Source organism: Urocitellus parryii, chromosome 5 (assembly GCF_045843805.1).
Source record: "Urocitellus parryii isolate mUroPar1 chromosome 5, mUroPar1.hap1, whole genome shotgun sequence".
In the NCBI taxonomy this organism is placed as follows: Eukaryota; Metazoa; Chordata; class Mammalia; order Rodentia; family Sciuridae; genus Urocitellus; species Urocitellus parryii.
The window spans coordinates 185745122-185772965 of NC_135535.1; the positions used below are offsets into that span (position 1 = coordinate 185745122).

At 38.7% G+C, this 27844-nt stretch overlaps 1 protein-coding gene across 6 annotated transcripts in view; it reads right to left on the reverse strand.

Moving 5' to 3' along the window:
- Positions 1–27844, reverse strand: part of Armh3 (armadillo like helical domain containing 3) — a 190032-nt gene that overhangs the window by 90179 nt on the left and 72009 nt on the right. For 5 of the 6 annotated variants that reach the window (XM_077798358.1, XM_077798357.1, XM_077798355.1 and 2 more), the window contains 3 exons: positions 10536–10618; positions 9484–9610; positions 819–894 (listed from right to left, as the gene is read on the reverse strand). In XM_077798358.1, coding sequence (XP_077654484.1) covers positions 819–894; positions 9484–9610; positions 10536–10618 — 286 coding nt within the window. The remainder of the gene's footprint in view (positions 1–818; positions 895–9483; positions 9611–10535; positions 10619–27844) is intronic. The other variant, XM_077798359.1, reaches the window with a different exon arrangement.

Sequence of the window (27844 nt, forward strand, 5' to 3'; positions counted from 1 at the left end):
TGTCACACATTAGAATCTATAACCAAGTTGTAAATGTGCATTACTATTATGGGAATGTCTGGAAAGGCTTACATCTGGAGCTAAATCAAGTTCCCCATCTGTTGGATTTGCTCTTTTACTCAACATTAATTTTTTCAATTGTTTGCAAAAATGATTTAATAACTATTGAGAAATGGAAAATCATAGGCACAAAGGGAAGAAGGAAGAAAAGTCAGATTTAGGTCTCATGATAGCAAAAGCACTTTCTCCTCTCTACTTATTGGCAGCTCACTCCTGTGAGTGAAATGCTTCTTCAAGACTATGACCACATCTGACATAATTTCATCCAACATATACAGCACCATGTAACTGCCTTGCTGTTTCATAAGGAATCTAAAATCACTTAGCCCTATGTCCAGACTCCATTTGCTTCTCTTTACCACAAATAGAAACAGCACATATAGTAAAATGTCAAAGTTCTAGATCCCTATGAGTCATCCACTAAAGTCATAAAGAACAGCAGAAGAAATCTTCAGAAAAAAACTTTCAGATGACTTATACACAGAAAATACTTTGGCAGCTAAGATGCCTGAAAAGGGCTTGCAACCATCTCTTGGTAGAAAATTCACAGAACAGCTAGCACTTCGAGCTGTTTCAATACGATCAAATGAAAACCTCATGTACTCCTGCTTTTCTTGATCAAGTACGACAATTTCTTCCACTCCTACAGACACCAGAGCTTAAAATAGCAGTAGTGTTCAATGCATTCTACTTAGAAAGGTACAATAAACCTCAGAATGAGTCAAGAACTCTGAAAGAAAAAAATTTTCATTTCTTACCTGATATTAACCAATGCATGGGTCACCTTGCTAGCTGCTTCCTTCCATTGGCCTGCATTAGTAGAAAGCCTCAGGACTGTAAAGAAGCAAAGAACACAGATCTGTCAAACCCCTGATATAAAACACAAATATGAGGAATGAAAACAAATCTCAAAATAGCACTATTAGAATAACCAAACAAAGCCTGTGCCAATCTTCTGTTACAAACATCCTCAGCCTAGAGAAAAATATAAGGGCTTATAGAATCCTTTCAGCTATATTCTTTAGAAATTTTTTTCTCTAACTTCTTATTTTCTATCAAAATACTCTAGCCAATCTGTCTTGGGTTGGACTCCATCTGCCACTCCCTATTAACAGGGTTCCAGTAGTTTTTTGGGTTTTTTTTTTTTGGTGGGGCGGAGGGGGGAGGAATGGGGCTAACTGGGGATTGAACTCAGGAGAACTTTAACTCTGAAACTCTGAACTACATCCCCAAAAATTTATTTTTTATTTTGAAACAGGGGTCTCACTAAGTTGCTGAGGGTCTCACTAAATTTCTGAGGGTAGCCTCAAACTTGTGATCCTCTGCCTCCCATCTCTCAATTCTCTGGGATAATAGGCATATGCCACTGCACCCAGCTCCAAAACTTAGTTTTTATTTTCTTTTAAAATATAGTCTGGAGTGATAATTTGAGGGTAAACTGGCTTCCATACTTGTCATTTCTCTAGTGGCGTGGGCTAATTTAGTGGAACTGGCTAAGTCGGTGTTCCCTCCAGCTCCAGGTATACCTTTCCAAACCTAAAGGCATACCCCCAAACAGGGAAAATAAATTTTCCAGATAGAGGGTAGTCATGTTTCAATCAAGGAATAATTTATTTTTGCAAGTCTGACTTAATTGTGTGACCTGTAGAATGAATCAACAGGAAGATTCTTCCTTACCTGATTAAACTCTCTCTCTTTCCCAAACTCACCCATGGGAGAAAAAAATAACAGAAATACAAAACTAAACACATCCTATGCCAGCTATGCTCTTCAGAGTCACATATTGAAGTATGCAATTTAGAAAAAAGACAAAACAGCTCAAGTGCTCCTTTTAAAACAACAAGAACTTGCTAGGCACTTCAATTATATATTTTAATGAATGACTCACTAAAAAGAAGTAAATATATAAAGAATTTACTACATGCCAGACACTGGACAAAGTTAGATTGTATGCAATATGACAAACAGATAAGGAAACTGAGATTCATAGGAAACAAGTAATTGAGATCCTTCACACAAATTGCAAGTGATAGAGGTAGAATTTGAACCTAGAGGGAATTACTCTAGAACCAGTGTTTATGCAGAGAAATTAGTAGTTAAAAAGCATGATCTCTGGGGCTGAGGTTGTAGCTCAGTGGTAGAGCACTTGCCTAGCATGTGTAAGGCACTGGGTTCGATTCTCAGCACCACATATAAATAAATAAAAAATAAAGGTCCACTGACAACACACACACACATATACACACACACACACACACACATATATATACACACACACATATATATGTTCATATATATACACATATACATATGAAGAATTAAATGAGCTAATACCTATAAAGTTCTTAGATTAGTGACTGCCATAGAGCTCTGAAAGTTTTAGATATTGTTGATTTCAATAGACTGCCTCCCAAATGAATGAATGAATAAATCTACCTAAGACTTTCCAAAGGAAGGAAAGAAAGAAAGAGGGCCTAACATTAAGAAATGTGTGATCAAGTAGTAGACACCTATAACCCTTCAACTTGGGAGGCTGAGGCAGGAGGATTAAATTTGAGGCCAGCCTCAGCAATTTAGCAAGACCCTATCTCAAAGTAAAAAATAAAAAGGACTGGGAATGTAACTCAGGGTTTTAAAGTGTTGCTGGGTTCAATCAAAAAGGAGAAAGAAAGAAATGTATGATCAGTTTGCGTAGGAATGTCATACTGAATACCATCACCATATGCTCCTGATCCAGGATCCCAAGCAAGAAGAATAGCAGCAGTAGCTCTATCAGAGGGAAGGCCTGGTTGCTGTGATCAGTTAACAAAACTCATCTGGCTGTTCTGCATCTGTTCTATCAATGCCTCCATTTTATAAATACATGTAATTTTATAAAAGAGAAGACAAGATGGAAGCCTTAGTAAAACATTATCAGAGTGCTGCTTTTCTAATTTATAAGGTTGACTGCAAGAAAAATTGGGATAGTTTCAAGTTAGGGTTCTCCATTCCGAATTCAGGTTCCACTTATTGTATATGCAAATTTATTCATGAAATGAACCAAATTGCTTCAACAGGTCAGACATGTCTTTTTCAACTCAAATGTGAAGATTACTTAGATGCATTTTTTTTTTACTAGATCATAAGTTTTCTGATTATAGGGACCTAAACATATATGGAATTGTAGTACACACCTATAACCTTATATGAACATATATGAACTGAATTGTCCCCTCTTCAAATTTTAAGAGGTGTTTAACTTGCCCACAAATTATTTCTCCAAAATATCCTGTCAGCTCTGTTCCTTAGTGGATGGGCAACCATATGACCTTACCATGAAATTCTTTTAGTAATGCCATTAGGTTTTTTTTGGGGGGGAAGGAGAGTATCAGGGATTGAACTCAGGGGCATTCTACCATTGAGCCACATCCCTAACCCTATTTTGTATTTTATTAGAGACAGGGTCTCAATGAGTTGCTTAGCTCCTCACTAAATTGCTAAGGCTAGTTTTGAACTCGAGATCCTCCTGCCTCAGCCTCCCAAGTCGCTGGGATTACAGGCATGCACCATCGCGCCCAAATACCATTGGTTTCTATGTTCTCTACTAAATGTAAAAAAGAAAATTATTTCAAAATGCCTTAAATGCCTCGAACTAAAGCAATCATTTGTGTAGTAAATTATGTTATACAAAAATTACATATTATGTAGCCATTAAAACAGAGACTTAAAAAATAAGTAAGGGAGTTGTGGGGTCAAGCATTGGCTTGGCTAGCATGATTTCAATCTCTGGTATAGCAACAAAAAAAAAAGGAGGCGGAGAAGAAAGTGGAGAAGAAGCAGGAGAAGGAGGAGGAGGTAGAGGGGAGGAAGAGGAGTAGGAAGAGAAGAAGGAGGAAGAAGAGGAGGAGGAAGAGGAGGAGGAAGAGGAGGAGGAGAAGGAGGAAGAAGAGAGAGAAAGAGGAGGAGGAAAAGGCAGAGGGAAGAAGAAGAGGCAAGAGAAGGAGGGGAGGAGGAGAAGAAAAAGAGGAAGAGGAGGAGGAAGAAAAAGAAGGGGAAGAGAAGGAGGAAGAAAAAGAAGGGAGGAGGAGGGAAGGGGGAAGAGGAAGAGTAGTATTTAAGTTAAAAACACAAAATTTGAAAAATAAAGCCAGCATGATGGCACAAACCTATAATCCCAGCAACTCACGAGGCTAAGGCAGGAGGACTGCAAATTGGAGTTCAGCCTCAGCTGAGACCCTGTCTCAAAATAAAAAATAAAAAGGACAGGGGATGTAGCTTAATGATAAAATGGCCCTGGATTCAATCCCCACTATCAAAAAACCCCACAAAATAATATATTATGATTACAACTATATTAAACTATGTGTGCATGTGAAGCAATATACAACATGAAAATTATTACATAATAATACTAGAATCAGGGGCTGGGGTTGTGGCTCAGTGGTACAGTGCTCATCTAGCATGCACAAGGCACTGGGTTTGATCCTCAGCACCACATAAATGTAAAATAAAGATATTGTGTCTACCTAAAACTAAAAAAAAAATAAAATATTTTAAAAATAATACTAGAATCAAAGGTTTAAAAGATTTAAAATTTTTTCCTGTGTTCTTTCTTTAGTATTGGTAATTATCCCTCTTTGTAAAAATGGAAAAAAAAAAAGGTTCAAAACAGGATGTGATTTATGGTTCAGGCCAGCTCCTGTAGAAGTCCTTCCTATTACAGTAGACTGTAATAAAATAATACCATAGGGGGCTGGGATTGTAGTTCAGTGGTAGAGTGCTTGCCTAGCACACATGAGGCACTAGTTTCGATCCTCACCACCACATAAAAATAAATAAAATAAAGGTATTGTGTCCACCTACAACTGAAAAAAAAAATTTTTTAATAATACCATAAGAACATTAAGCAAGTGCCTTTATCAAAAATATCTCAGTAATGCCAGGCATGGTGGTGCATGCCTGTAATCCCAGCAGCTTGGGAGGCTGAGACAGGAGGACTGCAAGTTCAAAGTCAGCCTCAGCAACATCAAGGCCTTAAGCAATTCAGTGAGATCCTGTCTCTAATAAAATACAAAATAGGGCTAGGGATGTGCTTGAGTGCTCCTGAGTTCAATCCTTGGTATACACACACACACACACACACACACACACACACACACACACACACACACCAAAAAAAAAAAAAAGGTCTCAGTAAACTGTGTTCTGCTAGCCATGATGAGATAACAAGACACAATTTACCCTCCTCCCGTAAAACACTGGCAAATATATGAAACAATGGTTATCAGACACTGGAAAACAGGCAAGATGGAGCTGTGATACCTGACAGATGGAAAACAAACATGCACCCTATGATTACCCCAACTAATTACATGGAGAAGTTTCCAAGTAGCAGGGAGGAGGAACCTAAACAGAAACCAGAAGTCTTGCCAAACTGAAGACAGAGATCAGCCTTTGGAAAGGACAAGGCATCTAGAAAGGGCAAAGAGCTGGCAAGGAGGGATTTTGACAGAAAGCTCTAGAGATCTGTGGACAAGTATACTTATGTCTCTTGCTGAGCCCTAATGTGTACATATGGAAAAGGAAACTACCCAAGGCTGAGGACAAACCATGGGAAAGGAGGGATTGGGGAGCTCATGGCAGGCTCCACCAGCAGGAGTGAAAAGACCTACTAATATATGGAGTATCAATCAGTAAACTCTGCAAACGGGTACTGCATTAGTAACGGAGTCAAGTTATCCTACATTAAAAGTTGTTCTTGACCTGCCCTCAACCCTTAAAAACAAACCTTGAAAGAATCAAACTGTTTCCACATCACATAACCACATTCCAGAACAATGCCCAACATTAAAGTAACAATAAAATCCAGCATCCGTATCACAAAAATCACAATGTTTATGACCCAAAACAGGAGAAGAATCAAGCAACAGAAAACAGATTTGTGATTGCTAGAGGTTGAGAGTTGACCTCATAAGAGCACAAGGGAAATTTTTGGAATGATGAAACACTTATATTTGATTTTAGTGATAATTATACTACTTAATGCATGTGTTAAAATTTAGAACTGTACGTTAAAAAGGGTGAATTTTATCCCAGTGGCTCAGGTGGCTGAGACAGGAGGATTGTGGGTTCAAAGTCAGCTTCAGCAGCTTAGTGAGACCCTGTGTCTAAATAAAATATGAATAAGGGTTAGGGACGTGACTGAGTGGTTAAGTGCCCTGGGTTCAATCCTTGGTACAAATAAAAAAGTGAATTTTATTGTCTATATAAATTATACTTCAAGAAACTTAACTTAAAAACCTTTTTTTCTACCACAAGTTTTATCACATTTTAACATGAAATGGGGAGCACTGTCAACAAAATATCGATGGTACTTCAATTAGTAATGTTTCTTCCCCAGTGCTGGGGATAAAACCCAGGGGCACCCTACCACTGAACTACATCCTTAACCCTTTTTTATTTTATTTTTTGGGGTGTCAGGGATTGAACTCAGGGGCACTCGACCACTGAGCCACATCCCCATCCCTATTTTGTATTTTATTTAGAGACAGGATCTCACTGAGTTGCTTAGGGCCTCGCTAAGTTGCTGAGGCTAGCTTTGAATTCGAGATCCTCCTCTCTCAGCCTCCCAAACTGCTGGGACTACAGGCATGCACTGCCATGTTCGGCTATTTTTTTTATTTTGAAACAAAATCTCTAAATTGCCTAGGCTAGCTGTGGGAAGCCAACCTTATGGGTGACTGAGTTACATTCCCCAGCTGGGTGCTGAGGCCCTCAGTCACAGAAATGGGTGTATCTTCCTACAGCCCCATGGGTGCAGCTATGCTCACCTGTTGCTTTGTAATATAACCCCTTGCCCTGTTTAGGATAGAATCTTCCATGGAAGTGCCTTGTGTGTGTCCCCTTCTCTTACTGTGCCCTTGGGTGTGGCCTACCCAGGTGTCAGTCAACCTGCTGACAGTGGACATCATGAAGATAGACTCAGCCCCCTGAAACCTGACCCCTTGCCTCATTTGAATAGCTTCTCCTCAATAAAAGGGGTCAGCGCGTGCTCTCTCTCTTTCTGCAGACCCTTAAGGTCAGAGGAGCCGTCACAGCGACCCCAAAGAAAAAGGTATTTGTGTCTCTTGTGTGGTTATTTTGTGCAGCCCAGTTAGCCCAGTTTAACTAGAGTGACCCCTGAGCCTCTTAGTCGTGAGAACAGAAACCTGGCAGCTAGCCTCAAACTTGCCATTTCCTGCCTCCTGAGTAGCTTTGATTACAGATGTACATCACTGCACCCAGCGGTTAATGAAAAGTTTTACTTTGCTATTTGTGCTTCCTAATTAAATTTTCATTCCATTGGTAAATGTGGGAATTCATAGATATCATCTCTATCTTGTTGCTGAAGCTACACAAGAGCTTATCCCATTTGACTGGAAAAATGGCCAAGTTGGGCAGGTATGTGAGGCTTTCAAAAAATATCTCTTCCAAACTCACCCTTCCTTTCCTCACTGAAAGTCATTTTTATTCATCTACAGATGAATGCCAAAGCCTCTGAAGCAGTTCTTCAACCTTAGAAAATTCTACATTTTCAGAAAACAAGGATTTTGGTAAAGCCAAGCAGATACAAACCACAACAAGGTACACTGAGCACATCTGGCCAATGAGAAGTCAGTTGAAGGGTTCTCAAAGATGACTTCCTATCTCCTAAAAAAAGAGATGTATCTTGACATTACAACCAGAACTTGCTGTTTTGAGGGGAACTGACCTGATGCTAAAGCTCTTACTTTGAGAATGAGAGAGCAGAGAAATAGAAAAACCTGGGTTCTTGCAGACATTGCTGAGCAACTGATCATACCATTCTAGAATTCTTTCTTTCTTTTTTTGGTATTGGAGATTGAACCCAGGGGCGCTTAACCACTGGGCCACATACCCAGCCCTTTTTATTTTTTATTTTGAGACAGGGTCTCACTAAGTTGCTTAGGGCCTCACTAAGTTGCTAAGGCTGGCTTTGAACTCGTGATCTTACCTCAGCCTCCTGAATTGCTGGCAGGCATGCGCCACTGTGCCCACCCACCATTCAAGAATTCTTACAGGTATGATGATTTTTGTTCCTTAGAGTTATTATAAGGTATAATAATTCTCCTATTGTTTGAGATAGTTTAAATCAGAATTTTCTGACACTTGAAGTTGAAACCAACCTACGAATAGCTCAGCTGGTAGAAATGCTTGCCTTGCATGCACAAGGCCCTGGGTTCAATCCTCCACACCACTTAAAAAAAAAAATTCCTCTACTACTCCTCTAAAAGCTAAAGTCTATTATAGAAAAAAATCCTCAAGACAACTCATCTTTTCTGCTATTTGCTTCTATTCTTTTTCTTGGTACTTGTTCTAAATCCTCTCTACTTTTCTCATTATGTAGAAGTTCCAAGGCTGGAGTTTTTACAAATATTCTCATCATGAGGGATGAAGCAAACTAATACATAGTGACAGAAAAGAGATCCATAGCTGCCAAGGGATGGGACACAGCAGGTACTGGTGGGGAAAGGAACATTAGAGAAGGGACACAAGGAAGCAAGGACACAAGGAAGGCAATGAATGAACATAATGAATAAAATAATAAATGAAATAATGAACATAATGAATATGTTCATTATCTCAATCACTATGATAATTTCACATATATCAAAATTTATCAAAATATGTATATTTTAAATGTGCAACATTTATTATATATGTTATACATCAATAAAGCTAGTGTCAGGATTTTTAAAATAAGATAGTTTTACTGAGTGGCTTTCTGTTTTTGAATACAAATATCTTTCCTTACCTTTCAAACTCCAGTTAGGATTCACTAGGCCTTTTTCCCAAATTTGCAGATACATTACCTTATACTCACTGTGGCTGTAAATTTTTAGCGAGCCAATTACTAAAAACTTTACAAAAAAATGATATTTATCCAATTCCCACTCCTTCTTTAAGTAATACTAAAAATAAAAATACAAAGGTACAGTAAGATTCCTTAAAACTCTGTACTTTCTCAAAGGTATTATCAGTGGTATACAAATCGCCATCTCTTACTGGCTTGCAATATAGAATATTCCTCTGGAATCCAAGCTCTTCTATTTGCTGGTATCAAATCCCACCCACTCTTTAACCCCCATTTCACCTGCATTTGCTGAATCCAAGACCCTCTTTATTCTCCCTTTCATAAACATCAACAAAATGCTGATAACCAGCGTTGCACTGAGATGAAATCTGAGTTCCTAAAGGCAAAATAGCCCACGTGTAGTTTCCTATAGCCTAAGAAGAGGAAACCACTGTACTTCTATGCTGATCAAAGGCATCAACCCACTGGAGTGCAATCTTTTATAATATTTCCCTTTTATTCGCCAAAAACCAGACAGGGGATGGAGAAAGCAGAGCAAACAAAACAAAACAAAACAGAAAAATATAGCTTACCCATGGAGTAGAGGTTGTCAAAGCTCTGATGCATGCGGATAATCTCATAGTAAAGTTCATCATAGCTGCTGGGGGTTGGTAGGAATGTGTCGCCATATGTGATAAACATATTAAATAAGTTCACAATCTAAAAAAGAAGCAATAGCCCATATAGAGGCATCAGGCTATGAAGATCAGAAAGGTATTATCAGTGGTATGCAAATCGCCATCTCTTACTGGTTTGCAAGAGCTGACAGTCAAATTTTCAGGGACTGTGTAAACTGGTTGTAAAACACAGCAATATATATTAAGAATTCATTCATATAAATGTACAATTAAATAAATTATATTAAAATGAATAAATAATATAAACTTATCACTTCCTAATTATTTTCTTTTACTATGACCTATGATCTTAAGATTAATTTATATCTCTTATAATCTGAGTGGTGAGAATACCATATAATGGTGTGCTACAGTACATATCTTCTCAACTCTGTATGACTCTAATGTCATGTAGATAGCTTGAAATTGGCCATGGTGGGTACAATTCTACAATGAAAATTAGCTTAGCCTACAGATCAGGACTTTTCCCCTTTAAATGCTGAATATCCATAAACAAATAGAGATAGTCAAAAGACATAATGGTATTCTTGTACCCAAAATAACCAACAAACAGGCAATTGTAATGTCCCTCAGAAACCCAGCACAGCCATGACAGAAACACTCATCTGGCTGGGACACCTCTAAATGCTTTGTTATTTACCAATGTAGAGACTACAGTATTGATGTAAAGTCTCTCAGTTGGAATCAGGCTCACTATTCATACACAGAAATCTGACCTACCCCCATAGCTGCCAGGCAATATACTCTCATGAAGGAAAAAAGAGTTCTATGTTTGTCAAATACACAGGTAAGAGTAGGGACACTAGTCTATGGAGATTCTGATCCACAAGGAAAATATATCCAAATTCTTGCTAGAGCTCAGTCCCCAGACTACCAACTCCTGTTTCAAATCAGCCCATTTCTGACTTAGAATATGGCTTTCAAAAAAGAAATTTTGTATTACTCACCATAAGGGCTAATGTAAAAATGTTGTGTTTGGCCAAAAGTACAGTTTCATTTGACATAAGGAACTTCAGCAAATTTATCAAGGCTTTAAGGGGGGGAAAAAAAAAGATATCAACAAACTATGCAAACCATGATCAATAAAGTTAAATGAAAGCACAGTAGATCTATAGATGTCCCTGTTGCACGGTGTTTTGTTTTGATTAACAAGTAATAATTATATATATTTATGGGGTACAGTGTGCTATTTCAACTCACAAAGACAGTGTATACCAATCAGGGTAACCGGCATTTCTATCTTCTTATTATTTATTTCTTTGAAGCTTTAGAGCTCCTTTCTTCTAATACTTAATAAGTTATTTTAATCACTCCATTGTGCCACCGAACACTGGAACTTATTCCTTCCATCTGTTTTTGGTACTCTTTATACAATGACCCTGTCTTTCCCACATCCACTTCTCAACTTCTAGTAACTGCTACTCCACATTTGGATTGACTTTTTAAAACTTTTGTATATCCGAGAGAAGATGTAGTATTTGTCTTTCTGTGCCTGGCTTATTTCACTCAACTGTCCTCCAGTTCCATCCATTTTGCTGCAAATGACAGGACTTCATTATTTTTAAGGCTTAATAATAAGTCCATTGTGTATATATAACACATTTTAAAAATCCATTCAACTGGTAATGGGCACTTAGGTTGATTCCATATCTTGACTACTGTGAATAATGCTGCAATAACATGAGAGTACTTTCGGTTTTTTTGGTGCCAGGGATTAAACTCAGGGGCACTCAACCCCTGAGCCACATCCCCAGCCCTATTTTGTATTTTGTTTAGAGACAGGGTCTCACTGAGTTGCTTAGCACCTCGCCATTGCAGAGGCTGGCTTTGAACTCGAGATTCTCCTGTCTCAGCCTCCCAAGCTGCTGGGATTATCGGCATGTGCCACTGCACCTGGCTACAGGTTATCTTTTTGATAATGACAATTTAATTTCCATTGGACATATACCCAGAAGTAAGACAGTTGGTAGATCTATTTTCAGGTTTGTTTTTGTTTTGTTTTGTTTTGAAGTTGTAAATGGACAGAATGCCTTCGTTTATTTTTGATGTGGTGCTGAGGATCGAACCCAGTGCCTCACACATGCTAGGCAAGCGCTCTGCCACTGAGCCACAGCCCCAACCCCTATTTTCAGTTTTTTGAGGAACTCTCATATGATCCTCCATAATGGCTATACTAATTTACATTACCCCACAGTGTATACTAATTTACATTATCCCACCCCTCTTGTCCACATCCTCCTACCATTTGTTATTTTTTTCCTTTTGATAGAAGTTATTCTAATTGGAATGAGATATCTCATTGTGATTTTTGATTTGCATTTCTCTGATGGCTAATGTAACGCATTTTTCATATATTTGTTGATCATTTGTATTTCTTCTTTTGTGAAATGTCTATTCAAATCATTTGCTCTTTGTTTTTTTGTTTTTTGCTGCTAGGAACTGAACCCAGGGCCTGGTGTATTCATGTTCTACCACTGAATTACACCCTTAGTCCCCGGTGCATTTTTTAACTGAATTACTTTATTGTTATTAAGGTTTTTGTTTGTTTCATTTTGTTGTTAGTTCCTTATCAATTCTGAATATCAATCCTTGTCAAACGAATAGTTTGCAAATATTTTCTCCCATTTTGTAGACTATCTCTTTATCAACTGATCATTTCCTTCTTAGTTTAACATAATCCCATCTGTCCATTATGCTTTTGTTGCTTATGATTTGGGGTCTATTATCTCAAGTCTTTTAAAGAGCAGATTAAGGACTGGGGGTATAGCTCAGCAAAAGACTGTTTGACTAGCATATGCAAAGCCTGAGGCTTAATCCCTAGCAACAACCAAATATATGTAAAGTAAGTACTAACCTCCCCAGACCCACATCTGCTTATCTGCTCATATAAAGTTTTAAAAAACCTACTTCGTTTCACCATTTCTTAAGTAGCAATTAAGCTCAGAAATCTGACTATAAAACTGACATCTCAGTGTTCCAAATTTACTCCTACACAGTGATTTCCTCATCAAATTTCCTCAATTTACAGGTAAAAATGAGGGTCCTCTTCCACCTCAAGCTGCTAAGCATCTAATGTTAAAAAGCTTTAGTCATATTATCTGTTTCAAACATCATTGCTATCCATTCTAACTGGTCACCATATATGGCAACAATACTTAGAACCTCCACTCTAAGTGGTAAGGTAGCTAATGAAGGGAAAAAAAAGTACTTAAGTGTTAAGCTATTCAAATAGAAGTGAAGCTTGCTCTATCTCTCTTGACAGTGAAAATATTGACTGAAAATATTTCCTCTGCCCTGTAACCCTTAGTGAGGGGAAGGAATTGCTAAAACTGAGTAATCTCAGTAAAGAAAGTGACTTCAAGTCCCTAGGTTAACAGTACAGTTTTAAAGACATTTTTGCAAACAAGTGCTAAACATAAAGCAAATTCTCAGTTGCCTTACACTCATTCACCTAGGACATCTGTCCATGGAATGAATCCTGCTTCTGAACCTATCTTGACTAATGCTACTGTACATATTCCCCTTCTTGATAGGAAACTATTCAGAAGGGGGTCAGCAACTTAAAGCATTCTGTGGTCTGTTTTCTTGTCCTCATACCTCCCTCCTTCCACAGATGAAAAAAAAAAAACCAAAAAACTTGATCTCTCCTTTTCTAAAACCATATCTATTTCTTTGCCAGCAAAAAATTCCATTCTCCCATGCTGCCTGAGCTTTGTTTTAAGTTAACTACTCTTAGAGATGTGTGCTTTGATTTGGAACAGCGGGAAGGATCAGTAGGAGTAAAGACTCCATAGACATTGCTGCCCATCATACAACAATTCTCTCCCCTAGTTATCTAACAGCACAGGTATAATAAACAAACAGCAGGCTGGCCAGTTATGATAGCACATGCCTGTAATCCTAGCTAAGGCAGGAGGCTAAGGCACGAAGATCACAAAATTGAGGCAGCCTGGACAACTTAGCAAAACACTGTCTCAATATAAAATTTTAAAACAAAGGGCTGGGGATACAGCTCAGAGATACAGTGATTGTCTAACATATGCAAGGCCTTGAGTTCAATCCCCAGTACTCAAAACAAAGGAGAGAAAAAATATATATATCAGGCAAGGAAAGTACAAGAGTCAGGTTGTACCTACCTTCTGTTTCTAAAGCCTAAATTTTCCCCTCAAATGAAATAGGACATGCTAGAATTGAAGGAGGCAGGCATCCTCCTTTATGAACTTTTTACCCCTGCCCTGATGTAAGTTCTCTATGATTTTATGATCAGGCAAATGACAGACAGCTGCCTTTTTTTTTTTTTTTCCTTTTCAGTCCTGGGGATTGAACCCAAGGCCTCAAGCATGCTAGGCAGGCACTCTTGACACTGAGCTACAGCCCCAGTTGGCATTTTTATGGTATCTGTTAACAAGTGATCTTGTTAGATGAACTGCAAAAAAGAAAAAAGAAAGAAAGGGGGGAAAAAAGGCTCCACAGGAATCCATTCTGGTTCACACATAGCTTGCTTAGCCTGGAGCAGGGAAATGAAGATAGATAGTTAAGAATACACATAAAAATGACTATCCCTAGCTCAAATGTCTCTCCTGATGAAGATCACCTTGCTGAGTGAGTTAGGGGCTACATACTTCACCCCCTTAACCCAATGTTCTGACAAACTCTCTGAATCAGACTCCATAAACTCACAGGCACAGAGAAAGGGCTGGGTAGCACACATAGCTTTTGTCCTCAGCACGCACACAGAACAAAGATGCAGGCTCAGCAGTAGATATGTGGTAATTAAGGGTAGGAAACCTGGAGAAAAGGAAGCAGAAGTAATGATTTATTACTCCTCTGCTTGCCTACTGCTAGTCTTGATCTCTGGGATTCAGAGTCAGAAATGACAAAGTGATAAATATGAGGAGGAGAAGAGAGCAATTTTGGCACAGGTCAAATGGCAACCTGTGTCCCAATGGCCAGAGACATCAGCAGAGTCAAAGAGTCTTGAGGAGGATCCAGCATTGTGATCCTCTAAGAGTCAATACTGTGGGACCTGTGTTCTGTGCCTGATAACTCAGGCCAGACACCACTATCCCTAAAAAGCCACCTGGAAATAGTAATGCTCTAGAGGGATTTCAACAGGAAGCTAAAATCTCACACACACACACACACACACACACACACACACACACACTATCTTCAAGAGAGAATGCCCCCCCAAATATTCTACAAAATAGTGTTTTTCTCTTTCATTTTCTCCCTCATTCACACTCATGATCATATCAACTGTTCAGTATCCTATATGCTACTATACATATTCCCTCCCTCCCTCCCTCTCTCTCTCTCTCTCTTCCCACTCTGACCTGATGATACAACAGAAGTTCTAATTCTGTGAAGCTCTGACAGCTGAGTATGGATTTTTAGAATTAGACCTTAGAGGTCATTCAATCCAATTTCCTCATTTTTGGATAAGAAAACCCCATACCTCATTACACTCCACCTCATCCTTGCTAGTGACTAAGCTGGGATTAAAAATTGGCTTCTTCTTTATAGTATTCTCTCTACCCTTTCCATTAAGAATAAATAAACACATTGGGGATATGGCTCAAGTGGTAGCACGCTCGCCTGGCATGCGTGAGGCACTGAGTTCGATCCTCAGCACCACATGAAAATAAATAAAGATATTGTATCCACCTAAAAAAAAACCTAAAAAATATTTTAAAAAAAGAATAAATAAACAAGGGTACTAGATCAAGTTGAATATTAAAGGGGCAAAAACAGCTTATTATAAATGGTGTGCTTCAGGTTATTATCATGTTCTTGGTTCCTCTTTTCTGCTTATTAAAGCACAGGTGTTTACTACCTTCCTACTACTGTCAACACTGGAGGACACCTAGTAGCTTAGCTCAGCAGGAGCCACTTCAGCAGGTCCTCTCATTCTTATGAGACCTGTCTCATCTGTACATCTCCCCTTTCACACATCTCTTTCCCCTTCTTTGTCTATCTTTTGTTTAAGTACATAATTACCAACTAAAACTAGTCTTAATTTGCAAACTCCAGGGTTGCCATCTTCAAAATTATATGATGCACCCAGAATGTGACTGGATATGGGCTTTACAGGGAGCCTGATTCCCTCTTTTTTATGCAAAATCAGAAACAAAAGAAAAACAAAATGCATTTCAGCAATTCCTAACCAGGTTTATTCATAAGCTATTATACAGAGCTTTGCACAAGGCTTAGACAGCAGGTCAAAGAAGAATATGCCCTCGTGTCAGGGACAGTTTCAAGGACAGCAGAGAACTGACACTCAGGCTCTCAGTGGTGCCAACACACAAGCAACACAAAACTCATGCTGGCTTGCTCCTGGCTCACCCTCCTCCACACAGACACATTTTTATAAAACTGCCCTTGATCAGTTTGTCCACTTAATGCCATGTGGGCACATGACCAGCCAAACTGTTCCAAGGATAGTCACAGAAGTAGCATTACACAGAGGCAAGAGTTAAGATAACTATAAAAGATAAGGTGTTAGTTGTATAAACATAGTATTGTTAGTCAAATGTCTGTAAGAATTTGCTATCAAGTACAGTACATGTTGTAGCCATTAAGAAGATATGAGGTACAAGATGTACTTTCATTCTCTCTCTTTAACACTTTGTTTATCATGTTTCTCACTATTAAGTAATAGTTTTTTTTTAAAAATCAGGAGGCTAAGGATATACCTCAGTGGTAGGACTTGCCTAGCAAGCACAAGGCTCTGGGTTCAATCTCCAAAATGCATAAAATAAATAAATCAAAGGAAGCAGTAGCTAAGGGGGTGAAACCTCTTCTCCACCAAAGGCCTGACTCTTTTCAAAGGAGGACTTTATGTTACAGGAACTCAATACTGGGTAAACAATTTGGTTTAATGGTGATAACTCCTCAAAAAAGAATGGCATAACTTATGGAAAACATTCTTTTGGATAAGAATGAGCTTACTGAATCTCATTATGGATAAGATCATCAAAGCTCTAAGAGACAATGTCCATAGGCCCCATATTCCATAGCCTCGGGAGTGGACTGCCTCCAAATACCAATGCCAGACAGATCAATCCTATAGGAATGCATTATTTCCTCCCAGAGCAACAACCAGGGTTAATAACTTCCAGAAGTCCACAAAGAATACCTCAAACCTTGTTCCTTTCTACTGCCTTCTACTGCCTACTTTAAAGAGACACTTAAAATCACCTGCTTTAGGGCTGGGGCTATAGCTCAGTGGCAGAGTGCTTATACCTAGCATGTGTGAGGCACTGGGTTTGATCCTTAGCACCACATAAAAATGAAACAAATTAAATAATGGTATGCCGTCCATCTACAACTACAAAAAAAAATCACCTGCTTTAAAGTGCATTCATCTCTTCAAAGTAAGAAATATGGTTATAAATGATAAGAAAGGTAACATTTATTAGGTACCTCCTGGGAGTTGGACATTATATAAAGCACTTGAAGTACACTATTGTCACTGAACCTTCTAACTATCTGATGAAGTAGATATTATCATTCCCATTTTAAAGATGAGCAAACTGGAATTCAGAAAGGTTAAATCACAGTCTAACAGCTTGGGGAGTAGAGGCAGGAGGATGGTGAGTTCAAAGTCAGACTCAGCAACTTAGCAAGGCCCTAAGCAATGTAATGAGCCTCTGTCTTTAAATAAAATATAAAAAAGGGTTGAGTATGTGGCTCAGTGGGTTAGGCACCCCTGGGTTTAATCCCTGGTACCAAATAAAGAAAGAAAGGTTGGTGCTAAATCACATTAAAGGGGCTGGGGATGTGGCTCTCGCCTGGCAAGCGTGCGGCCCGGGTTCGATCCTCAACACCACATACAAACAAAGATGTTGTGTCCGCCGAAAACTAAAAAATAAATATTAAAAAATTCTCTCTCTCTCTCACTCTCTCTTTAAAAAAAAGTTACAAAAAAATAAATCACATTAAAGGCAACACACTGAGGAGAAGGTTGACGACTTCTACTGAGGTCTGTGAAATTGTACTGGTTCCACTTAAACTTCAATTAAAATTTTTTTGTTGTTGTTGGGAAAGGGTGAGTTAGCTATCCAGGGCCAATACTTACTTTGCTATCACAAAAACCATCATTTGTTCAGAATTCCACCAATCAATCCCTTGCATATAAAAGTGGCCAAGAGAAAAATCCTATGAGCTCTGCATTCATCTCTTCCCTAAGTGTCTCAGGATTTCACTCCACTGGCCTGCAATACTTTAACCTCACACTCTCAAAATACATGAAGTAGAATGCAAGGACTCAGACAGACATTCTGTATACCTGTATTTATAACAGCATTATTCACCATAGCCAAAAATAACCTAAGTGTCCATCAATAGATGAATGGATAAACAAAATAGGGTATTTATATTATATATAACAGAATATTATTCAGCCTTAAAAAAGTAAGGAAATTCTGACAATATACTACAATATGGATGAACCTTAAAGATGTGATGAGTAAAATAAGCCAGTCTCAAGAGGATGAATATCGTACGGGTCCACTTATAAGAAGTATTGAGAATAGTTAAATTCATAGAGACAGAGAGTAGAATGGTGTTACCAGCGGGTAGGGGAAGAAAACAATGGAGCATTAGTATTTAGTGGATAGAGTTTCAGTTTGGGATGATGAAAAAGTCCTGAAAATAGAAGTTGGTAGTGTTGCACAACAATGTAAATGTATTAAATGTCACTGAATTGTATGGTTAAATGCAGCTACACTGGAAATTTTTATAGTATTTTTATTTTGGTAATTTTTTTTTAAAGTCAATGTTTTGCTTTCTAACAACACTATCTTAAGTCCCACAAAAATTTTAACCCAACTTTATATAACCTCTGTATATTGGCTGGCTGATACATCATGGTACACTGTACTGAGTATAAGGCCAAACAAAGTACTTCCTTATTGATAATATATTCAATCAAAGAGAGTCCATGGACTCTTGGGCAAGAATGCAACTCAAATGAACCCTGGCAAGGCAATATCATTATTATTCAGAATAATAATCCAAGCTCACAATCAAAGATAACAATGTTCTAAATATCAATGATACCCTATAAAATCCTCCAGATTGACTCCTTTTTGTTTTTAATATTTTTTTAAATGTTGATGAACCTTTATTTTATTAATTTATTTATATGCAGTGCTGAGAATGGAACCCAGTGCCTCACAAATGCTAGGCAAGCACTCTACCACTGAGCCACAACCCCAGCCTGGGATTGACTCTTTTTTTTTTTTTTTTTTTTTTTTTTTAAAGAGAGAGTGAGAGAGTGAGAGAGGAGAGAGAGAGAGAGAGATTTTTTTTTTTTAAATATTTATTTTTTAGTTCTCAGCGGACACAACATCTTTGTTGGTATGTGGTGCTGAGGATCGAACCCGGGCCGCACGCATGCCAGGCGAGCGCGCTACCGCTGAGCCACATCTCCAGCCCCCTGGGATTGACTCTTAATCCTTGCTGTTCTCATCTACTGAATGAGGTCCCAGATAATTGACTCCAAATATTCTTATCCTGAACTGAGTGAAAAATAGAGAAGTTTTTGCAGTAAAATATTTCAGTTATTACATTAGCCATTAAATATGATAAAGTTGTAGGAAGGAAGTGTTTCATAAGTACTCATTTTGTATTTGTTCTAATTATTTACACATGATAGTAGAATGCATTTTGACACATAAATGGAGTATAATTTCTCATTCTTCTGTACATGGTATAGAGTTACACTGGTCATGTAATCACATATGCACATAGGGTAATAATGTCTAATTCATTCTATTATCTTTCCTACTCCCATACCCTCTCCCCTCCCTTTACTCCCCTTTGTCTAACCCAAAGTACCTCAATTCTTCCCTAGTCAACCCCATTGTAATTTTGCATCTGCATATCAGAGAAAACATTCAACCTTTGGTTTTTTGGGATTGGCTTATTTTGCTTAGCATGATATTCTCCAGCTCCACTCATTTACTGGCAAATGCCATAATTTCATTCTTCTTTAAGGCTGAGTAATATTCCATTATGTATATGTACCACATTTTCTTCATCCATTCATCTGTTGAAAGTCACCTAGGTTGGTTCCATAGTTTAGCTATTGTGAATTGAGCTGCTGTAAACATTGATGTGGCTGCATCACTATAGTTCATATACACTCATTTCTTCATGGAAAGTCTTCTCTACGGGGCCCTATGAAATCTTAGTTTCTGAATTTTTTGTCAAGTACTGCAAAGTGACTACAACTGCTGCCTATTTTGACTCTGTTCTAGAGGCAATTATAATCCCAGTGACTCAGGTGGCTGAGGCAGAAGGATTGCCAAGTTTAAGGCCAAACTCAGCAACTTAGTAAGGCCTTAAGCAACTGAGAAAGACTCTGTCTCAAAATAAAAAATCAAAAGGTATGGGGATGTGGCTCAGTGGTTAAGCACCCCTGGGTTCAATCCCTAGTACCAAAATAAAAAGAAAGAAATAGTATGACAGCATTGTGTAGAAATTCAGACTTTTCTGCAAGCAAATGCAAATGATATCGTATGTAGTGTCTAGGTTCTGAGAAGCTGAGCCAGGACAAAGTACCTTGATGGTTCCTTAAGTCCCAAGTGAATCCCCAGAAGCAGTCAATCTAATTTTCAAATAGAAAGAATTCAAGCTGGGTACAATGGAGCATGCCTGTAGTCTCAGCTGCCCTACAGCTGAAGCAGAAGGATCACTTACGCTCAGAAATTCAAGACCACCTAGGCAACATAGTGAAGCCCCATCTCAAAACAAAACAAACAAAAGAGTTCATTCAGTATCATCCGCCTCAGGAGTCCTGCCACCTTATACAGAACTCCCCTCATCCCACAAAGAATCTTGCTTGTTGAGCTGTTCCTAGCATTAAGATATCCTACAAAATAAGGAATTCCCCCATTTTTTTCTATCCTGCTTTGAATTGAGGAGGAGGGAAAGAAAGTAGCAACAAAGTATGTTACCATGTAGGAGTAGAATGAATAATGGATATGGGAACTTCTCCAGGACTAAAACACATACCCTCCACCTCGAAGTAAACCAGGTGCAGGGAGGAACAAGCCAACCACAGAAAGATGCAATTAAGTGCTAACTCAGGTGCCTGCCTCAGAGAGCAGAGGGGAGGCTTAATTACAAAATCAAATGAATTACATTTAAATAAGATTAAAAACAGGAAAGAGGGGCTGGGGCTGGGGCTCAGTGGTAGTGCACTTGCCTGGTTTGAGTGAGGCACTGGATTTGATTCTCAGCACCATGTATAAATAAATAAAAATAAAGGTCTATGAACAACTAAAACAATATTTAAAAAAATAACAGGAAAGAGGCAGAAAGGTCAAAGAGATCTGCTTGTTTAAGTAGTTTTTATATACTGTAATGAGAAAGAGAAAGCAAATGCAAGACTCAGCCAGATCCTATTTTGTGGCCTAGCATGAAGCTGGAATGAGGTGCTACAGAACCCAAATCAAAACCTGCTCATTAGGGGAGATGGATAACTTTACAGTGACTGATAAAAGAGAAGTATTAGCATCTCACTTGCATAGGAGAGAGAAGTCAAGGAACTCAAAGGACAAGCTGGAAACAGTACAAGTATATTAAGGTAATACCACCAAAACCCCAGAGGCACTATAAACTCCAGCCAATTCTAGAATCTCCGGACAAAATCATCAATTACCCAGGGACAATGCCAGCAATCAGCAGCTTATTGTCAACCAGCAGAGTGGTACAGAAAGGACTCAGAAGCCAATACCTGCCAGGAGAATCATTTAAAAATACACTATGTGGCTTCTCAGAATACAAACATCTGTCTGGTTGCAAACCTAAGCACCTCACTTACACAGAAGCCAATGAATCAAACAAGAAAATGAAATGGCTTTGGTTATATATTCTGAGCTTCTCTAGGTGAACAGAGCAGATAAGTCAGTATGTCAACAGTCTACGCTGACTAACGGTCTCATACCCCTCTAAATGAACCAAAAACAATAGAATAAATCCTTTCTTTGAGTAGAAGGCAGGTTTTGCCCTTACCATTTTCCTTGCTGTTGATGTGTTTCTACTAAAAGAAAAGTTAATGTTCTCAATCATCTCCCTTTCCCCATTTACTTAAGGACAAAATGATCCTCTTTTTTTATTACCCATCCTTTTCTTTAGCATGAAAATGAGCTTTTACATGAAAATTCTCAGATCTATAGTTTGGGAATATAGGATCCTTGTGCTGCTGTCTATAACTAAACATGCTCAGCAGTCACTGCCTTCTTCTAAGGCCCTATACCACCTGCTTATTTTTTTCAACATTGTCCAAATGAGTAAAAGCCAATCACTTCCCTTTCCTCACCTTCTGATGCTGGGTATTAAACTCAGGGCACTCTACCTATATACTACACCCCCAACCCTTTTTATTTTTTATTTTAAGGCAGGGTCTCACTAAAGTAAGCCTAGGCCAGTCTCAAACTTGCAAACCTCCTGCCTAGCCTTCTGAGTCGCCAGGATTGCAGATGTGCCCCACAGGACCCAGGCAAAAATCACCCTTTAAGAAATCTAACGGTCATTGGGCAAGGTGGCACATACCTGTAATCCCAGCAGCTTGGGAGGCTGGGCAGGATGATCATGAGTTCAAAACCAGCCTCAGCAATTTAGCAAGGCCCTAAGCAACTTAGCAAGACCCTGTCTCAAAATAACACATAAGGGCTAGGGCTTTAGCTCAGTGGCAGAGTGCTTGCCTTGCACATGTGAGGCACTGGGTTTGACCTTCAGCACCATATAAAAATTAACAAATAAAATAAAGGCATGCTGTCCATGTACAACTACCAAAAAAAAAAAAAAATGAAAAGGGCTGGGAGCTGGGCACCATGGCACATGCCCATAATCCCAGTGGCTCAGGAGGCTGAGATAGAAGGATTGCAAATTCAAAGCCAGCCTCAGCAACAGAGAGAGGCTAAGCAACTCAGTGAGACCCTGTCTCTAAATAAAAATACAAAATAGGGCTAGGGATGTGACTCAGTGATAGAGTGCCCCTGAGTTCAATCCCCTGTACCAAAAAAAAAAAAAAAAAAAAAAGGGCAGGGGGATGGGGATGTGGCTGTGGCTCAGTGATAAAGCACCCCTGGATTCAATCAACAGAAAAAAAGAAATCTAGTGATCAAAGTGACCATGTCTCCATCAACCATATGAACTGACAACTTTACTTTCTGTCAAACTGAAAAAAGACCAATAACAAACCTGTTTGCTGACTAGAGACTCAGGGAAGGATGATACCTTCTCAAACCAAACTATATGTCCCTAGTATAGGCAAAGCAAAGAAAGCATACTCCTTCCCTCACCCCTTTTACCTGACAAGAGGCTGATGGGCCTATGAAAGTTGACACTTCTATGGAAAGGAAGTGACTTCATGTGCAGAGAAAAGAACAAAGAGCAATTTTTCACTTTTAGGAGCTTTTATGTGGGAATCTTCTTCTCCCTTTAAAGGCTAAAGCTGTTTGAGATTCTTATCTTTTGCCTCTGCCAAGTTTCTGAGAGAATGAAAGAGTTAGAATAGTATAAATTTTGGATTTGCCAAATGTAGTGATCTGAAGGGGAAAAAAACTTCGTGGCATTCTTTTTCAGTCTTTGGGCTTTCTATACTGCCATACAAAATCTTTCATAACTAAATTACAGAAAAGCTCCTATAATAGAACATTCTAACTTTCAGAAGAATTGATTAACCACAGCAGAAAACAGTCTTTGTTTTTCTGCACATAGAAGCTAACTAATCTTAATTTTATTAATGTAATCTTAATCAAATTCATCAAGCCTAATCTATATCTTGTAACATACTTCCCTAAATCAGAAAATTTAGGGAATAAGAAATAATAATTTGAAAAGCAATTTTAAAAACAAGACAGTAACAGCAGCTGCCCAAATTCCTTTTCCCATCTACCCTATCCAGCATTTTACTGTTCTGTTCTTTCCCACCTAGATATCCTTTTCTAAACTAAAAGAAGCAATATTGTGGTTATATAAGATATTACCCTTGGAGGAAGCTGGGTGAAGGGTATATGAAACTCTATTACTATTTTTGTCTACTACTATTTTTGCAACTTCCTGTTAAGTCTATAATTACATCAAAATTAAAAGTTTAAAAAAAGAAACTAAACTAGCTGGGTGTGGTGGTGCACGCCTATAATCCCAGTGAATGGCTGAGGCAGGAAGATCACAAGTTTAAGACCAGCTGGGCAATTTAGTGAGATCTGTCTCAAAACTTTTTAAAAAAGCAGGAGTGGAGGGGCTGTGGATTTGGCTCAGTGATAGAACATCCCTGAGTTCAATCCACAGTGCCACAAGAACAAAGTAAAAAAGAAACTAAACTAAAAAAAGTAGATAAACAAAGGATAGTTTCTCAAAATGAAGAGGGGCTGCCAAATTGCCAAAGCTACACCTATACAAGAATTGCCAGATAAATTCATGGCTCAAGTCAGCCTTTCTCTTGAAAAATTTCAATCCTATATAATGCTTGCAGTATAACAAGCTTCCAATGAAAGGCTCTCAATTCCCAGTCTCGAAGTGTACCTAACCATGAAGACACAGGCTTCTGCCAGTGATGGGAGAGCCAGCTGGATCCAGAAAGCTGTGACACTCTCTGGATTTTCCATTTTTTCCAGTAGGTTTCTAAAAGGTCAAACCACGTACAATTCCTCTATTTTTCACAAAGCTGAGAATGCTTTGGATGCTATTCTGCACAGTGAAGCTGAACAGATTGTTTGGGGGGCTTTGGGGACCTTTCTTCCAGCAGGGAGGCAAATGTTGCCTAGTGATCTGCATCTGAGCAGAGGAGTCAAAAACTCTAAGTGCTAATCATGACTGTTGAGTGTCTGGGTTCATGATCCTCAGCAAGTGATTTAACCCTTCTATATCTCTACTCCCCCAACAAACAGGTAAAAATAATGACTTACCACCTAGGGATATGACAGAGTGAAAGAACGACTGTGATCCACAGATAAATGTCGAGTAAAAAATGTCAGTATAAATCCACTTTTAAATCAAACCATGTGCTGGGCATGATGGTGCATGCCTATAATCCCAGCACTCAAGGTTTAGAGGAGGATCTCAAATTCAAGGTCAGCATCAGCAACTTAGTGAAACTCTATCTTGAAATAGAAGTTTTTAAAAAAGCACTAGAGATGTAGTTCAGTGGCAGAGTACCCCTGGGTTCACTCCCCACTAACCACCCCTCCCACATAGATACATGAACACACACAAGTCAACCCATGTTTTCAAACCTTGAAAATCATACTATTTAAATGCAGGCTGCCTCTCTAATATCCCTTCTGCCTCTAGTGGAAGTAAAATAATATAAACCCATGAGGTTCTGTTCAAGTAGTTCCCTTTCCAACAATTGCAGGCTTCTCTAAATATTCTGCTCATTCTTTGGCTAATGGCTTAGAACATCAAAGTTTCCATTTTTACTTGGTTGAAAGCAATCCCATGCATCTGTGGATAAATTTATAAAGTGACAAAGAAAAAACGGATTATGTACCCCCTCCCTTTCACAACAACAACTCAAATAAAACTAAGTTTGATGATTCGTCCTATCAAAAGTGATGAAATCAGCTCATCAGAAACATGACAACAACCATACTACCGGGTTCTGTAATGGGTATTTCCCTACATACTCAGATACTATGGTGACAAGCATCATATAAATAGACAGGAGGCAGTAAGGAGTAGGTCAAGGCTTTGTATTTGTAAAATAGTAGGAAAAACACATCAAGCAAGATTGAATCTCCAACTAATACAACTACTTCCTCCTCATCCACAGATCACTCCTGGGAATTCATTATGGGAACCTGGGGAAACTCTGGCTATCTTTTCTAATAATGAAGAACAACTGTAGTCAAATAACAATGGAATATACACCAGCACTTGAAGTATACTGACACTAAATGTCCAATTCCAAATAAAAAAAGGCATCTGAATACTGGCTAATTGTATCCTAGACATCAAAGGGCTCCTATGTTTCCAATCTAACACATGGCTACTGTTTTATTTATAAATAAAATTCAGTTATAGTTTGCAGCACATGTATGGGCAAGCATATACCCACATGAGCATATTTTCCATAATGAATTTCACATACGTCCCTCAAATCCAAAAGTCTAGAAGGCAAAGAAAGAGTAAAACATGGGTATTCCAACATAAGAGGGGTAGTTCCAGCCAAGCAGTGGGTGGATCCACCACAGCCACACTTGTATTCACTGAATGCAATATTATACATTACTTTGGGCTCTGATTGAAGTGGATGCAATGTTGTACTTTGCGGCTTTCATTAACACCTGCTGCTCTTTATCTCACTGTACATTCCTCGTATGAATACAGAGAACCAAGATTCCAGGATGGCTCACTCTGTTTATATAGGAAAAGAAGCTAACCTCTTTGGGCAGAGAACTCTATTTCAAGTATCTATGCCTTAGGAACAAGCAGTCACCAAGGCCTCACTAATGACATTCATATACACATCCCATCAACCCTTCAAAGGCCTTAGAATGCAAACTAATTAGTTCCGAGATAGCACATGACTACAAACAGCACTGAACATGAGGGAAGTTGTCCAAGACAAGTCAACCAACAAGCACAGGATAAAGGATGGTCATCTTCACAAGTTACTAGCCAAAATGGCAAAATGCTAAGAGTCAGAAAAGATAAATATAGGGGCTGAGGTTGTGGCTCAGTGGTAGAGCACTTGCCTAGCATGCATGAGGATGGAACTGGGTTCCATTCTGAGCACCACATAAAAATAAAGGTATTGTGCTCACCTACAACTGAAAAATAAATAAATATAAAAGATATTTTTAAAAATGTTTTTTTAGTTGTCAATGGACCTTTATTTTATTTATTTATATGCGGTGCTGAGAATCGAACCCAGTGCCTCACACATGCTAGGCAAGTGCTCTACCACTGAGCCACAACTCCAGCCCCATAAAAGATATTTTTAAATCTCTTTAAAAAATAATCATCTGGCCAGGCACAGTGGCATACACCTGTAATCCCAGAAGATTAAGAGGCTGAGGCAGGAGGATGACAAATTCAAAGCCAGTTTCAGCAACCTAGTGAGGCCCTAAGCATCTTAGCAAGACCTTGTCTCAAAAATAAAAAATGGACTAGAGATGTGGCTCATTGGGTTCAACCCCTGTTATCAAAAAGAAAAAGAAAGGGATAATCATCTAGCTGTCATATGCCTTTAATATCAGTTACTCAGGAAACTGAGGCAAGAGGATCACAAGTTTGAGGCCACCCTTGACAACCTAGCAAGACCCTATCTCAAAATAAAGAGGGCTGGGATTGTAGCTCAGTGGTAGAGTGCTTACCTAGCATGCCTAAGGCCCTACGTTCAATCCCCAGTACCAAATAAATAAATAATAACAGATAATAATCAGTTTCAGCAAAAATGATAGTAATGCACTCTGGAGTTTATGACACTTATACAAAGTAAAATGTATGAAGACCATAGCGTGAAGGAAAGGAAATATGGTTCACAATGATAAAAACTTCAATTTATCAAGGGGACAGGGAATATAAGATGGAAGTTGGAGAATAACAGGAAGCCTTGGGAACTTCAGGGGGACAGAACAGGGCAATATGGAATAGTATGGAATAGGACAATGAGAAAGAGGACAATGGACAATGAGGATGGGAGAAATGTCAGAGAGATCACAGGGATCAGAGTTAGGATAGTCAGAACAGAAAGGAAAGAAAATAGGAAAAAAGAGAAAATAAAACCAGAAGGGACTCAGAAGCAGCAAGCAGAAATAATTACTTCCACCAATTGTTGCATACTACAACAATGTATAACTTCATCTCAGTTACAGATATAAACTATTTACATTTGCTTTAAGTCCTGTGACTATACGAAATACACAGATTTGGATCATTTGTGTGCTTTCTCTTTCATTCTAGACTTTTAGAGCCAATCATATTATTATCTACAGGCAACAATAGGAGTCCTTTATATCAAAAAGAAATATTGGCCAGGTGCAGTGGCACACACCTATAATCCCAGCAGCTCAGCAGGCTGAGGCAGGAGGATTGAGAGTTCAAAGCCAGCCTCAGCAACAGTGAGGCATTAAGCAACTCAGTGAGACCTGTTTCTAAATAAAATATAAAATAGGGCTTAGGGAGGGGCAGGTGTTGTGGCTCAGCATGTGCGAGGCACTGGGTTCAATCCTCAACACCACCAAAAATAAATAAATAAAATAAAGGTATTGTTTCCAACTACAACTAAAAAATA